Source organism: Galendromus occidentalis, unplaced genomic scaffold (assembly GCF_000255335.2).
Source record: "Galendromus occidentalis unplaced genomic scaffold, Mocc_1.1 scf7180000077121, whole genome shotgun sequence".
Lineage (NCBI taxonomy): Eukaryota > Metazoa > Arthropoda > Arachnida > Mesostigmata > Phytoseiidae > Galendromus > Galendromus occidentalis.
The window spans coordinates 102,902-116,746 of NW_003805109.1; the positions used below are offsets into that span (position 1 = coordinate 102,902).

General features: G+C 50.0%; 3 protein-coding genes across 3 annotated transcripts; 1 reads left to right on the top strand and 2 right to left on the bottom strand.

The window, feature by feature from the left end:
- Positions 1–2,742: 2,742 nt before the first annotated feature.
- On the bottom strand, positions 2,743–5,098 carry LOC100903647 (regulation of nuclear pre-mRNA domain-containing protein 1B). Its single transcript, XM_003741014.1, has 9 exons — positions 4,998–5,098; positions 4,816–4,885; positions 4,638–4,716; positions 4,488–4,543; positions 4,184–4,318; positions 3,750–4,082; positions 3,396–3,496; positions 3,182–3,257; positions 2,743–3,070 (listed from the first exon to the last, which is right to left on the bottom strand). The coding sequence occupies exons 1-9, from the start codon at positions 5,096–5,098 to the stop codon at positions 2,954–2,956; spliced, it is 1,068 nt and encodes a 355-aa protein (XP_003741062.1). The 3' UTR covers positions 2,743–2,953.
- A 2,168-nt stretch (positions 5,099–7,266) lies between these two features.
- On the bottom strand, positions 7,267–9,566 carry dgt6 (dim gamma-tubulin 6). The gene is made up of 7 exons (XM_003741015.2): positions 9,403–9,566; positions 9,058–9,293; positions 8,810–8,970; positions 8,369–8,683; positions 8,030–8,175; positions 7,705–7,855; positions 7,267–7,596 (listed from the first exon to the last, which is right to left on the bottom strand). Exons 1-7 carry the CDS (start codon positions 9,483–9,485, stop codon positions 7,285–7,287), a joined length of 1,404 nt encoding a protein of 467 aa, XP_003741063.1. The 5' UTR covers positions 9,486–9,566; the 3' UTR covers positions 7,267–7,284.
- Positions 9,567–12,381: 2,815 nt separating this feature from the next.
- Positions 12,382–13,549, top strand: LOC100903930 (uncharacterized). Its single transcript, XM_003741016.2, has 4 exons — positions 12,382–12,487; positions 12,599–12,663; positions 12,768–12,875; positions 13,012–13,549. Exons 1-4 carry the CDS (start codon positions 12,442–12,444, stop codon positions 13,267–13,269), a joined length of 477 nt encoding a protein of 158 aa, XP_003741064.1. The 5' UTR covers positions 12,382–12,441; the 3' UTR covers positions 13,270–13,549.
- Positions 13,550–13,845: the final 296 nt, after the last annotated feature.

Below are 13,845 nucleotides of genomic sequence, written 5' to 3' on the forward strand. Positions count from 1 at the left end.
GAGAGTGATCTCCATCGGACAAACTGAGTTTCTGACAGGGACGCCGATGCATAGACGAACTTGCATCGAACTGTCGTCGAGGAATAGAATTCCCGCAACACCGATGCTCGGACTTCGATTCCGTGTATGCTCTGATCTTACTCTCCTCCGGGAAACATTCAGTCAGGCTCTACCGATTTCTGGCTGCTGATAGAAGGACGAAGATGCCCCCTAGCTTGTTCTAGTTCTGCCGCAGTATCGTAGTATGTCGCAGAGGGACTTCTATCTTGCTCCCCAGAGAGGCTTGCCGCACTCGCTCGGCGTAAGTTATGCAGCCACGCAAATGTTTGGGCTGATCGAACCCTGGCTGTCGGGATCGCGGAGATTCGCGGAACGCTGCGACTGATTCATCCTTCGCGGCCTCTTCTTCCGGGGAAACGATACTCCAACAGGTGTGTTTTTCCAGGGAGTTTGAATGACGGAACAATGCGGGAAGAGCTCACTGACAGGCTCTGCTTTCAAGAGATGCAATCCGAATTAAGGTATCGGTGACGCATCGGTGGCAATGAAGCTCCACTGTATCGTCGATGAGCTGTTATTCTACTCCTTCGAACAGTCCAAATGTCAGATGTCTGCCTGCAAGCTAGACTATGGGCACCAAATCATACGGTAACGGAGTTCGTCACTCACCAAGTAGCTCGGCCGGGCACTGCTCGTCGAATCGTCCGGGGAGTCTTTCTGGCAATCGAGGTATTATGTAACAGTTCTAACTTTAACACTCCATCAAGCTTCGAAACTTCTGCTACTGTTTTACGCCACAGACACAACAACAAAGACGAATTGAGGAAGAGAGCACGGACGACTTCCGACGCTCGACGACTAGAACGAAAATTCGACTTTTTCGCCTGTCCACCGTAATTTTTGTTTGATTCTACGACCCTTGGAGGAACCGTACGATGGTACGTATGTCAAGTCTTCGGGGAACCCGTGCAGGAGGTACGGCGTGGAAATTGAAGCGAAGCGAAATCTGTTGATGGGAGAGTGTGAGGACAATGATGCTGATTATCTCTGCTGAAAAACACGAACGGGCGGTCCATCCCATTTATCCGACTTCAGTTTCCCGTTCCCACGGAGAGACCATGCTCAGCCAACGGTTGATGATTGAAACGAGTAAAACAAGCTACTCCACATGGAATCTAGCCCGAGTCGAATGAGATCACAATGAATAGAGGGCGTAGGAATGCAGGGTCCGTAATGACGGACTTGGGCGATGACTAGTTTGAGACATGAGGCAATAGGAGTGCAGGTCGCTGGATGGGGAGGCCCAAGAGGCGTCTCGAGTCGCCATCCAGCGGAACTGAGCGAAATCAAGCAAAGCCGAGCGAAAATTGAGCTCTGGGACCGGGATATCAAAGCTCGAAGATCGGGGGGACAGTGCATAAGCGCTCGAGAGTAGAACGAGAATTGCGGGAGCTCTTGCCTCCGATGCCATGTTGAGAAATTTGGTTCTGACCGAGTTTTCTTCCCTGACTACTCTCACAGCTGCTCCCAACGTAGAGAAGACGAACTCTCCCAACAAGGAAGGAATCCGATGGTTCCTTGAACGCAAACGCGGGGAGTGAGGCCTATCTTGGCACACGTCTAATTCCTCAGGTCCTACCGAGACGTCCAACGGCCACAAGATATGTGTCAATGCTATTGCGGAAGTTTGGGGCCTGCGCCCGGACAGTTTCAACGAGCGAAAGCGGACGGAGATTGCGATATGGGTGTCCTTGGATATTTCTAAACCTTGCAGGAGCCTCCCCAACCCTTCCGCCCCGCAACAAGGGAAGGGCGGCGCGGCGTCTTTAGACGAATGACTCGTAGGTCGGTCCGCCGATCGTGTAGCATGTTGGTCCCATATATTGCAGATGATTCACCGAAATCATCGAACGCGATTGATGCAAAGGCTCACGTCGGACACCGGCGACATCGGACGTGGATATGATTTATTCCCCGACCCTCTGAGAATTCTCCAGACGGTAGTACTTACATGGACCCACACTCCAGTGGAATTTTTCGCTATTCTGAGCCGTGCTTCGATGGTCTTTTTCCCACGGCCCGTCGGCCTTTCCCTTCATGCTTGCAATTCACTCAACTTGCAAACACTCAACAATTAACTTCGCTCCTTTCGATAATTATGGGGTCACCCCTCCGTCAGTAACTCTTTCAAGAAAATAATTCTGGGGCGGGTTACGCTCTCTGACGGCTCAAGGCAACGATTCTCATTCATGGTATATGCTCAATTCCAAATAAGAATATCGATCAATTGTTCCCTAGTGTGACCATTGCATGGGTGATTGCAAATGACAATGATTAGGAGGAATCCGAATCCATTTTGAGTTCGTGACTTCTTCCAACTTCCCTCCGACGCTCCTGAACGAATGTCGCGGACGGGGAATCGAGGGATTTCAACGCGAAGAAAATACCTTGCTTCCGGATTTTTCTCTTCCATGCTTCCCGGGGGAGAAGAGGACGGTCGTAAACTCCGCGCATCCGTCGACACAGCAGGAGGCCTACGTATTGTCAGGTCTCAGGAGCTGTTCATTGTCTCAAAATCGAGCTTGAAATTTTCGTCAGACACCGAATATTTACGCAGGGTCGAATGTTGTATGGGTGAGCGATTCGAATCTTATCCTACTCCAAACCCAACCCACATTATCGATTAGTCGAATAGGGACTGACAATGAGCTGAGCGCCCTCCGAGCAAGACAGCTTCGTCTATCGTTTCAATTATTTATTCGCTCGATTCATTCCTTATCAACACAGGATTCAGTTGCCAGAGTTTTAGGTGTCTCTGGAACGTTCCTACTCGATCATCTCGGGGAGGTCTCATACTTCATTCAGCCCAACTGAGATAGCTCACTTCAAAACTCAGTTCAGCGAAATCACAATTGTGTACACTTCTAGCATGTAGGTAGATACATCGCCCCTCTTATTTGGTGAAGAGATCGCCAGCCGTCGGTAAAGGAACGAGACGTCCCTGGGTGACATTCGGTAGTTTAGTCATATCGGGTAGCTTGTTAGCATGCCGTCTGACTTCATCACGGACCTAGAAGAAGGAATCATTTAGGTATCTGAGTATCCTCTGATAGGCTGGGAAGGAAAGGTCGTCTCATCTGATTCGGAACGCGCGACGAGCCAAGCAGATCGAATTTGGTACCTGAACAGCTGTCTGAAGCTTCTGTTTGTAGGTGTCGAGCTCCTTGACTAGGTCCATGATCTTCGCGCTGTTGTACCTTGAGTGAAAATGAAAAAATGAATAAAAAATAAAAAATAAACGGAAACTCGTCGTAGAACCGAGCATGTGGTTCATCCAGGCTCATGATGTGGAGGAATATAGACTGCATACAGCTCAATCAGACTTGAGAACATACTTGCGAAAGTCGTGAAGGAGATTTGCCAATTTTCCTCGATCTGAGATTTCTTTGTCCAAGTCGCCATTGTAGTTCTTCAGGAGCTCACAAGCCTCATCCACCTGGGGATCAGCCGGAAAGTTAACCTAAGCATGAACGAACTATATAAAAGATGCTATGCAGAAAAACATGCGATTCGGAGCGAGAAACACCGCGGAATTCCGTTCGAGATAGCGAACCCAACCCGGGAACTGACGACGGAGCTCGAGGGCTCCCACACGAAATCGTCACGTGGAGGAGTGAGCGTCCAAATCGTAGTGTCAGTCATGACTCACGAGTCCATGAAGGTTTGAATTATGAAGAGTGGAGCCTCACCTGAGTTCTAAGCTTGTTCAGCGTAGCCTGGTCCTGAATTTTCTCGAGCATTGCCACATCCCGAACTTCCGGGGGAAGCGATGCGATTTTCTCTCTTATCGCAGCGTCGGCGGATGGAGCATTTTCGAGGGCCAGGATCGCTCTTATGACTTCAGCATGATCTGGCACCTTCGAATCGCTCGTAGGCTCACTGTCGTACTCGACCTTATGTTTTTGGAATTCGTTGATCTTCTCCAGGAGATCCATGTTTTCACTGAAGGGACTGTTCGGTCTCGCCTTCTTAGACGGCGACGGTGTAATACCGGACTGCTGCGGAAAGGTCGAGTCTCCGATCTGTTGGTAGAATTCCGTGATCGGAGGATCGCATTTGAAAAGCCCCGGGCGCCCCATGCTTATTCAAGGTGTCGCTCAGAATGAACTCGAAAGGAAATCACCTTCTTAGGATGTTTCTCGTCAGACGGATCATGTTTGATCTTTCGCGCATGCTTCTCGAAGCTTGAGAGTACGGAGTCATCGTAGATTTTGCGCTGTTTCCAAATTGAAATCGTTCGCTCTATCGCAGCGAGAACCTGAAATACATCAAGTTGTCGAACAAGCATTGAGATGGCATCTCTGAATCGGAGGTCCGGGCGAAGAATGCTGAGAACGTCGAGGGAGGCTTTCCGAGAAACTCTTTTGGCAAATAGTGATCAGAACGTGGAAACTACGGAACTGTCCGACTCGCGCGCGTGAACTCACCTTGCTTTCAGTGGGATGATTTCCGAAGATGTGGTGGAACGCTGCATTGAGCGGATCTGGAATGATCGAAATGAAGGTTTCTGTCAGCCGCGAAGGCGGTCGCTCGGCATGCATCAGAACCCATGCTCAGGAGTTGACGCCCGAACTCACCGATGAAAGAGGTTGGGAAATCCAGACCCTTCCTCCGACTATTCTGGATCACGTCATTCGCGAGATACAGCAGGTTCAGCTGGGAAACGAAAAGTCGGTGAGAGGAGAGAAGAACTTCAGAGCATAGGGATGGGCCGGAGGAGGGAATAGCCGGAAAAACTCCAAAAAAATCCCAAACCTTTCTTGAGGCTTTCTCCAATTCCAGAAGAACCTTGAGCCAAACTTCCGCGATTCGTTTGTGATGTTTTCTTCATGATTGCGGTGGGGGAAATAAAGGACACTCGCTTAGGGATTCCCGCTCAGCAGTACTCCATTACCTCCAGAGCATTCGACCGACTGAATGGTGAAGATGAGACTCACCTGTGATGTATGAGCCACAAGCTCAATGTCTCGATCCCCTGCTGGGTTGGACTGAGCTCCTTCAAGCGCTTCACAAGAGACTCCTCGGAAAAGGTTGACATTTCCAACCTTGATCCCTGGACCTCGCTGAAAATCCAAACATCTTCTCTGTTATGATGAATTCTCGAGCAATCGCTCAGTGCAGTCGATCCGCGTCGCGATCCGAAACACTAGAGATCGAGCGGGATTGATCTCAAGCTAATCGGATCGCTCCGGTACGAAATGCGGGACAATCAATCTGACAGTTCCCAGTCGGAAAACACCTTTAGCCCAACCCCCTACGGAGCAAGATCGAATATGATCTCGGGGGTCATGAAGAACGGGGAATTACTCCAACAGATGCCACCTGCTGACCCAATAGAAACTCGAAAAACTGCTGAAGCAGGTTCTCATAGACGTTGAGCGTCGAGAATCTATTCACTCTGCGTAAATTGCAGAAAGCACCACGCAGAACGACCTGCGGGCTATCTGAAACTTCGTTCGCCGGAGCCGAAACGACTCTCCGGAGGGAGAATACGGCAGCGGGGGAGGACTAGCAGCTCGCAGTCACTGCCGATAGTGCGAGAACGAGTGAAGAATGAGAAACGTGTTTAGCAGCTCACCGATACGAATCGTTCGGTTAATCTCCGAAAATTCTGCGAGTCGCGAAATTTTCGAGAACTACCCAGCACTACGGTATTCTTGTGTTTGTTTTCATAAACACAACTTCCCTTTCCGAAGGCCTTACGTATGGAGCAGACGATCCCACGGCGGTATCTTGAAAATTTTAGGCTCGAAACTCTCCGCCACTCATCTTCCTTGGTGGCAGATCCTGCCGCGAAGGAAACTTCAAACGAGAATGGATACCGTACCTGAGCTCGGCTATGATCCGTCCAGCCATGCATATTTTATTCGATGAGTTCAGCTTTACTGCAAATTGAGGATCCCCCGAAGTCAGAAGTCGACGAGCAGGTCGTGATTCGTGCTGGTCACGGATCAGTCGCGCGTTCGCTCCGAACGGTTCCGTCTTAGCCATGGAAGCGACAAATAGATATCGACGCCGTTTATCATCTCATCATATATCTTCGGATGGCGAGCATCGCTACGAAGAAAAGAGTCAGCTTTTCTTCCGGCGAGATTATCAACGATACTCGTGCTAGAGCAAGTCGGACTCTTTCTAGCTGTCTTTGACAACTAAAACTGGGCTGACCCCTTGCGGTCGGTGACTAACGCTGAATCTGGGACACCTCAGATTCAGCGTTAGTTCAGTAACCTTGCCTAAGCTGGCCAGTGGAGTTCTCATGTGCATCATGTTCGAGCGCGACCTCGGTCTAAATGCGGAAAGCTCCGACCAACTGTATGTTATCGAGATCGCGGGGAATATGGTTCGGCGCCTCCAGCCCACCTGGTCACCCTGATCGTATTTAGATTCTCAGTCCTCATTCAATTGATCATATCTCACTAAGAGCCTCCCTAACAAGATTCCCGCTCATTCGAGCGGGAATCCTCAGCGACTTCTCAGATCGAACTGCGACCATTGGCCTTCGGGCGCTTTCTTGAACCTCCACAACGAAGTCGGGTCCAAACGAGATGGCCCCGTCTTGCGTTCCTGAAGCAAAAAAGACCGATTATAGAAGTCTAGCCCGCACCTCTCGGATGTTCAAATACAAAGGTCATCTTGTCACTGTGCTAGGGTTTGACCTCGAGGTCATCCTATAGAAAGGACCCATAGACATAGACACCGGAAACGTCTTGATCTGGGATCGATGTATCAGCATGAGGAGGCACATCGAAAATCTTAAATTCGCGGAAGCCGACAAGGTGACCTGGATTGGACCATTTGAGGGCCCGCGTCGCGTCGGGAGATCTTGCTTCGCGCTCGAGTACGATTGGAGAATGAAGAGTTCCGACGATAGTCATGCATGCGATACGATTCTGCCAGCTGCCACCCGGAATCGATTTCAGAGTCACCGGGCCGATCTTGAGAGCCGGTTTCTGAAACTAATTCATGGGCATAAGGAATCTCGACTCGCTCCGAATTTTCGGACATCATAATATTTGCTCTTTCTGAGGGCGGTCGGAGTAAGGGAATCCCGGATGAAGAGCAGAGAGCTCGCTCTTCAGCTTCAGTATCGATCTCCTGGGCTGGAAAGGATAGAGCGGTGCGATCTCCCGAATCATCGGTGACCCTGTGATGTCGTGAATCGACGATTTGCCGGCTCCTCCGAGCAGAACAGTAAGCAAGCTCCTCAAAAAACGAGAACGTGATTTATTGGGGCGTTACGAAAGGCGTTGAAGTGAAAACGTCTTTGATACTTCGACGCTTGAGGCGTTCGTTTTTCAATTTATCGATTCTGAGACTCTGAATGGGTGTAGACAGGGGTGAGAACCCTGAAAGGTCCATTTTGGTGGTGTTCGAGAGCGGCAAGTTCAAGGTTCCGATCTTCTTCCTCTTCAAATGATGTCGAGCTGTTGGTGGTGCCATCGCCCCGTTTCGAGGCTGCGGAGCGGAATTCTCCCCGACCGAGTCTAGATTGGCCTCGCTCAGATCCACGAGCTCTTTGAGTTCAGACACCGAAGGCTGGAATAGACGAGACAAAGCTCTCAAGTCATTTTTTATTATTTTCGACGGAAATTCGCGAGCGCGTTCGTCGCAGGCCTCCGAGAAGTATTCGGTGAGAACGCTCACCGGATCAATCGCCAAGATGAGGGCGTCTTCAACGGCTTCGAGTTCTTCTGTGACGTAACCAGTGATCGATTTTGACTTGGCGTCGATGAACTGGTGGATCTGATTCAGGGTCTTCCTGGCTTGCTCCAAACACTTCCGTTGATCTCTCAAGCTGGAAATTCGGGGACGAGTCATCGCTTTTAGCGATAATGCAATCAAGGAATTCCCCTGGGGTCCCCTCGTATGTCCAAAGCATGCACAGGTGTAGGGGCGCCCCTGGGACAGCTCTACCCGCTCGCCGGGGCTCACTATTCCATCAACGGAGTATCTTCTCTCTAGAACTCACGATCTGTCTATGGCCGAGCCTACAGAGAGCTTCTCGATGACATCATTGAATAAAGGTCGTCTGTTCCTCAGGATGATACTGACTAGTCTCATGTATAGGAGTATGTCGACTTGACCTGAGGAAATTTGCTCGTTCAATTCGTCCACCTGAGAGACAAGAGGGCTGATTGAAAGGAGAAAACGGATCGTCGCTTTCTGAATGGAAGGAATCCCCGCACTCAGTCGATCTGTTCCGCGCAGAGGCGAGTTCCGGATCGGCGGAAAAGTCCACAAAAATGACGTTGCGTATCTTCCTAACGAAGGAGCCTTCTGGAATCGCAGTAGGTGATGTCCCACTCACCTTTGGACCGGCTTCTGGTATGGATTGTAGCAAGACTTCCGGTAAGGGTTCAATTATGGTCAAGGCATCATGGCTCGGGGAATCCGTCTGCACAATATCTAAAAGTCTCCGTAAAGATCTGGACATCGAAGCCATCTGTGAGAGCGCTTCAGACAATTTCCGTAGATTTTTCTCGTCCCCTTCGGTGGTTTTAGTTTGCTCCTGAGCTTTCGTCAATTCATCTCGGCTAGCTTGAACAGCAGCGTCTGTTTTCTGGAGGTCCGACACCAACAACTCCATTTGACTCTGCATTTCCCCGAGCAGTGCATCGGCGGCCTGTAAACGAGGATCCCAGCGCTCTCCTACATCGTAGTAATTTTCGCGAAGCAACATTAGAGGCAAAACTCTGGCAATAATTATTATTTCCGGTCATCCAGAAAATACCTGCTTGTTAGCTCTCACCTTCGCATCGGCCTCCATCTGTTTCCCGTAAAATTCCAGGACAGATTGTAGTGCTTCGTGCGGCGCGTCATAGGGAGGTATCACGATTTCGAGCATGCTTGAGTTCTTCCGTATAACCCATTCGATGACTGCAAGCAGCATCTGAAGGAAAGCGCTCCTGCCTAGAATATCGAGGAATGAGATCCTCTGTGGACTTTTCCCTCTGATGGACCTCGTCGATTTCATAACGTCGAGACTCGCTCACCTACCTGGGGTAGTGAATAAAGCCATCTTTATCATGGGGACGTCGTCCCCTAAATCCCCGTTTCTAGCTAAGTCTTGCAGGAGGGAACAAAGAACCTTACGAAAATCTCCTTCTCGTCGTTTATCGTACAAAGGTAGGCAGAATTTGAATTTGTCCTTGAACATTTGAGGATCCGCGAAGGAGAGAAGATATTGGAATACGGAAAAGAAGGCCTCGTTGTTCGGTGCCACGAACAGCCGCCTGAAGGAAGGGTCGCGCTTTGAGGGAATCGGTAGGAAAATGAGGGAGCGCCCTGAGGATTATGCTGCATCAAGCCGAAATATATAATTTTCCTTCAGCCTTCACCTACTGATTGAACCAATCACGATCCGAGGTGTATCCCAGATCTACCAGCAGGGTGTAGGCCATCTCGGCCATTTCCTCGGCTGACATCTTCTGTCTTCTGTCAGCTCCAGTTCAGTAGAGCTGAGGTCTTCGGCATGGAGGGAGACTTCGACCCGACCGCGCAAAATTGAACAACAAACCGTCAGTTGTCTGGATATCGTAAAATGATGGTAATGATCTCTACCCGCCGCCCGATCGCGGTCGAGCGACCGATCCCTAGCCCCCTCTGCGACGCAGCCTGAGCCGGAGGCCATATTTCTGGCAAGCAGGTTCAAGCCTAGAAGCCTGTGGATATCAATGGTCTCGAAGATCAGAATCACCTATCAGCACCTGAACAATTCAGAATACGGGATGCAGGGAAGTCAAGACGGGGAAGAAGCAGAAGGCAGAGCCTTGAAGTGTGAGCGGCGATCTAACTCGGATTTTAATCCAAGCTGTAATATGTTTCACATCATTCTTATACCACTGGGCGTTCAGGCTCTGTTTTGGGCGTGAACTTGAGACATGCATGGAGGATCCAAGAGGTCGACGAATCGACATATGTATATTAGTTTTGGCATCCAGGAGAGCGGAATTCTTGCTCGGAAATATCTGTCAGGTAGCTCAGAAGAGGCTTCCCATCAACAAGTCTGAACTGATATATTTTCGCATTGAATGTGCAGCTCCCATCAACCGATCTCGAATCGAGAGACGTATTTCCGTGGAGAGGAATTCTCTTCCTGATATCGATTCCCACAGGTTTCCCGACTCAAGGGCAGTCCGATTACTCAGGTTCACCTTGGGTAGTCCCATTGGTAGAGGGTGGTCCTATTAGACAGGTTTCACTGTATCTACTTATCTAAATGCATCCTTCTGGTCGGAAAATTGTCTGATGCGAGCCAGTTAGACCCAGCCTAACATCACGAGGTCACGGACGTCGTTTCAATCGCGCGCGCCGAGATGCTTGGGCGCCCCGAAAACTAAGATCTCGTGAAGCAGAGTGTAAAACCGGTATGCTCTCGCTGAGATTGAAGCGTTAGGATTTCTGTTGATGTCAGAAAAAGCGAGTGATAGGTTGGCAAGAATTTCCTCATACCGACTCGTCTGTCTCGAGTCACGACCATCATAATTTTTACCTACGTCTTCATCAGCTCTCGACAGGGACACTGGGAGCAATTCGGTGTTTTATAATTCATTCATCACATTCCCGAGTTCTCGCTCACCGCAGGTAATGACGACTTCGCAGTGCCATGACGAGGACAAGGAGCACGGCGAAAAGCAACCAAGCCTGCCATGGAACCAATGCTAACTGAGACACTAACTTCGTTCTGATTCCACTGTCAGCGAATCGAGGATTCCGGAGGAGAATCCGTGTGACTCGCTTGTGCACATTTGATACAGCTTCCACTTTTACCCTTCCGTGAGTCTCGAACAGACTAAATAAATGGTACATATTCCAAACTAGCATCCCTACCTCACGCGCTTGAAACGTTGTCCTCAGCTCTATCCAGGTGTCTGCGGCGAATTCCAGAATTAACACCCGCGACCTGAAGTAGACCTTATTCGAATTATCAGCCTACACGAGTATCCGCTGGAGGAATCCGCGCGTGTCGTCACAACGGAAGCGAAGAAAAGTTGATCTTCGGGTTTTTCTCTAAATTGCCTATTTGCTTTTGATTACACGACCATCGATTCCCGTCGCATTCGAATCGATCGACATTCGACATATCGTCATGATTCTTACCTTCGAGGAACCCATCGACGCATTCGAGTAGCCGATTAGTGATCATAGTAATCGAGTAGCCGACATAGCGAGTCACCGTCCTCGCTGTATGTCAAGCATGTCGCTCCTGGGTAGATGAGTCTCACGAGTTCCAAACGTAGACACCCGTTCTTATCTAGCGGCATTTTGTTGATTTCCTCGGACTGGCCCCGGCGCACGCGAATAAATCCGGGCGGCGTCTCCCGCGTCAGTCTCGCCATTCCATTCCAACGCGAAGCGCGGTTCTCAATCGGAAGCGTTAGAGCGTGACCATTTAGCGCGCCTATCCCCAGTGGTTGCCGAGTTAACTCATTAATCATTAAGCTTCCGGCATGCAGAAAATAATTAGGGGAGCGCCACCGTACATAACAAGCAATCGCTGGTGGTGTTCATCTCCCGCGCGCCCGAAAATCGCATAGTGTCGAACAGAACAGAAGATCTCTAAGTTGGACCTCTCGTGAGCTCGTGATCTCGTGAGTCCTAGGAGAGGATCGGTGAATCCTTTGAAGAGCGTCTTCTATTTTGTGTTCCCCAGTGTACGATTCGGTGCTTGAGTTCTGGGTTTTGATCGATTTTCCCGATTGAGCCCACATTTTGGTCCCGCGATCCGAATCGTTGTCGTTAGTATCGGAGAAGCGGGGATGAGATGACAATGCGAGCCATCCGACGATATGTTGCTTCCCCTGCCTGGGATGCATATTGCGACCTCAGAACGAGCCGATTCGATCTTAGCAATCTTACGGCTAAGCAGATGTCCGCTCACACTGCCCGTCACGTCCTAGCTAATCAATGCGGCATCACATGGTGTTTACTCCTCCAATGCTCTACGGGCAGAAAGGAATTCCTATAACAGGTATAACTCCGACATCTCTGTCCTTCAATTCTGCGATTGCGCTTCTTATGAGACGATGCGGAAAGCTAGCGCCCCCTCACGAGGAGACGAAGCTTTTATGAGCTCGGGCGTATGCACGATAAGTATCTAAAACACCAAGCAATCCTAGTTTTCGGACAGGGGAGTTCACTCAGAATTCTCCGAGCTCTGTGGCTGACAGCAAGAGCCTTGATATTGGAAGGCTGGCCTCGGAAGCGGTGTTAATGGGAATCCCGCGAGTGAAGGTTACGTCTACCCGACCAGCTGCTTTGCCGGATCGCTCCGCTTGCCGTCTTCTCCTCTTGTCCTCATGTGATCGGACGTCGTCAAACCGAGGCATCTTCAATAAACATTCTACTTGGACTTGAGGTCGGAAGCCAAGTTCGTGGAAGATGGTTGAGAAAATTGTGTGGGTGTTTTGTTTCATCATCGTATGCAGTGAGTTTCCTACGATTTGATGTTCGAATAAACCTTCCTATTTGTAAGCTTGTCGTTACTGGGCATTCCACTGCCGTGTGGATTGGCGGATTCCTCAACGGAAATTTTCAGGTATTGCCGACGAGGCGCAGGAGGTCCGACATGGGTGTCCTGGCAGCGATTACATCCTCGGCAGGGTCAGTGGAAGCGGATGACTGGAGCGAGGCTCAGGCTCTAAACTCGATTCTTAGATCGCAGATACTCTGATCTCGTCGTCAACTCTTCTTCTTTGAAATTTCAGAGTGGATGCAGAGTATGGTGTAGGGGCAGGGTCCCCCACCCGAGCGGTTTCGGAATGAAGGCTATCGATTACGTCATTGGAGACCGCAGAGATGGTCTCCCTTGCATAGTAAGTTGCGATTTTGATTCAGATCGCGTGAGTCGTTCTGAAGGTATGATGTTTTCACGGACGAGCTGAGCACTCTCCTCGCTTGGCTCGCTCCCTCGCAGAGAGATGCAACGACAAAGGATTGATGAAATTTCAGGGAGCTCGCGAATCTGATTCCGCATCGAGCTCAGATTCAAGCTCAGAGAGTTCTGGGAGCGACTCCGATGAATCTTCCAATGGGACGCCACCGAATCTCGATACGGTCCTGAATGAGGCTGGGGTGAAGAGAGATAAACACAACGAATCCTCTTCAAGCGACTCGAGCGACGCTTCAAATCATTACGAGATCGTTGTGGATCCGCTCTACCTGGGTGTATGCCGCAAAGGAGTTTGCGTTCCGACTCTCCGGAGATGAGGCATTGAGGTAGGAGACCGCGCGGAACCGCTCCCCTTGATCGATAGAAAAGTTTGTGATAAGGAGATAACATACTCTACCGAAAGTATTAAGTGCGCGACCCGGAATAACAGCTGTCGACTCTCTGTCTCGGCTCGAGAATTCGGCATGCTCTCGGTGCTGCCACTCCGGACGGGGAACATGATGTTCATACCAGTTCTGAAGACACCGCATTGTGCAAATAATGATCCACCATATAATAAATGGTTGACTGGGTTTACCGTGCTCACCCAGCTGCCTCATTAAATTGTTCCGCCTGCTCTTACTGCTCTTTCAGGCCGGCTTACGGGAGTCCGCGAGAGCCGGCGCGGTGCTGTAATCAATCCCTCTATGGGGGCTTCATGCAGAAAATCCGGGAGAGCCGTTCCCCGATGGTTTCTGGAGCAGACCTACCAAGTCGCTCTCGAATTTTAGAGAGCCGCGAGAAATCTTTGCTCGAAGGGACGATTCATCAGTCGGGATCGCTAGGCCTATGAATCTTCTCTCATTTGGACAATCTCGTGAAACTGCGAAGTTTTGGTCTCGATGTTCGGCTCG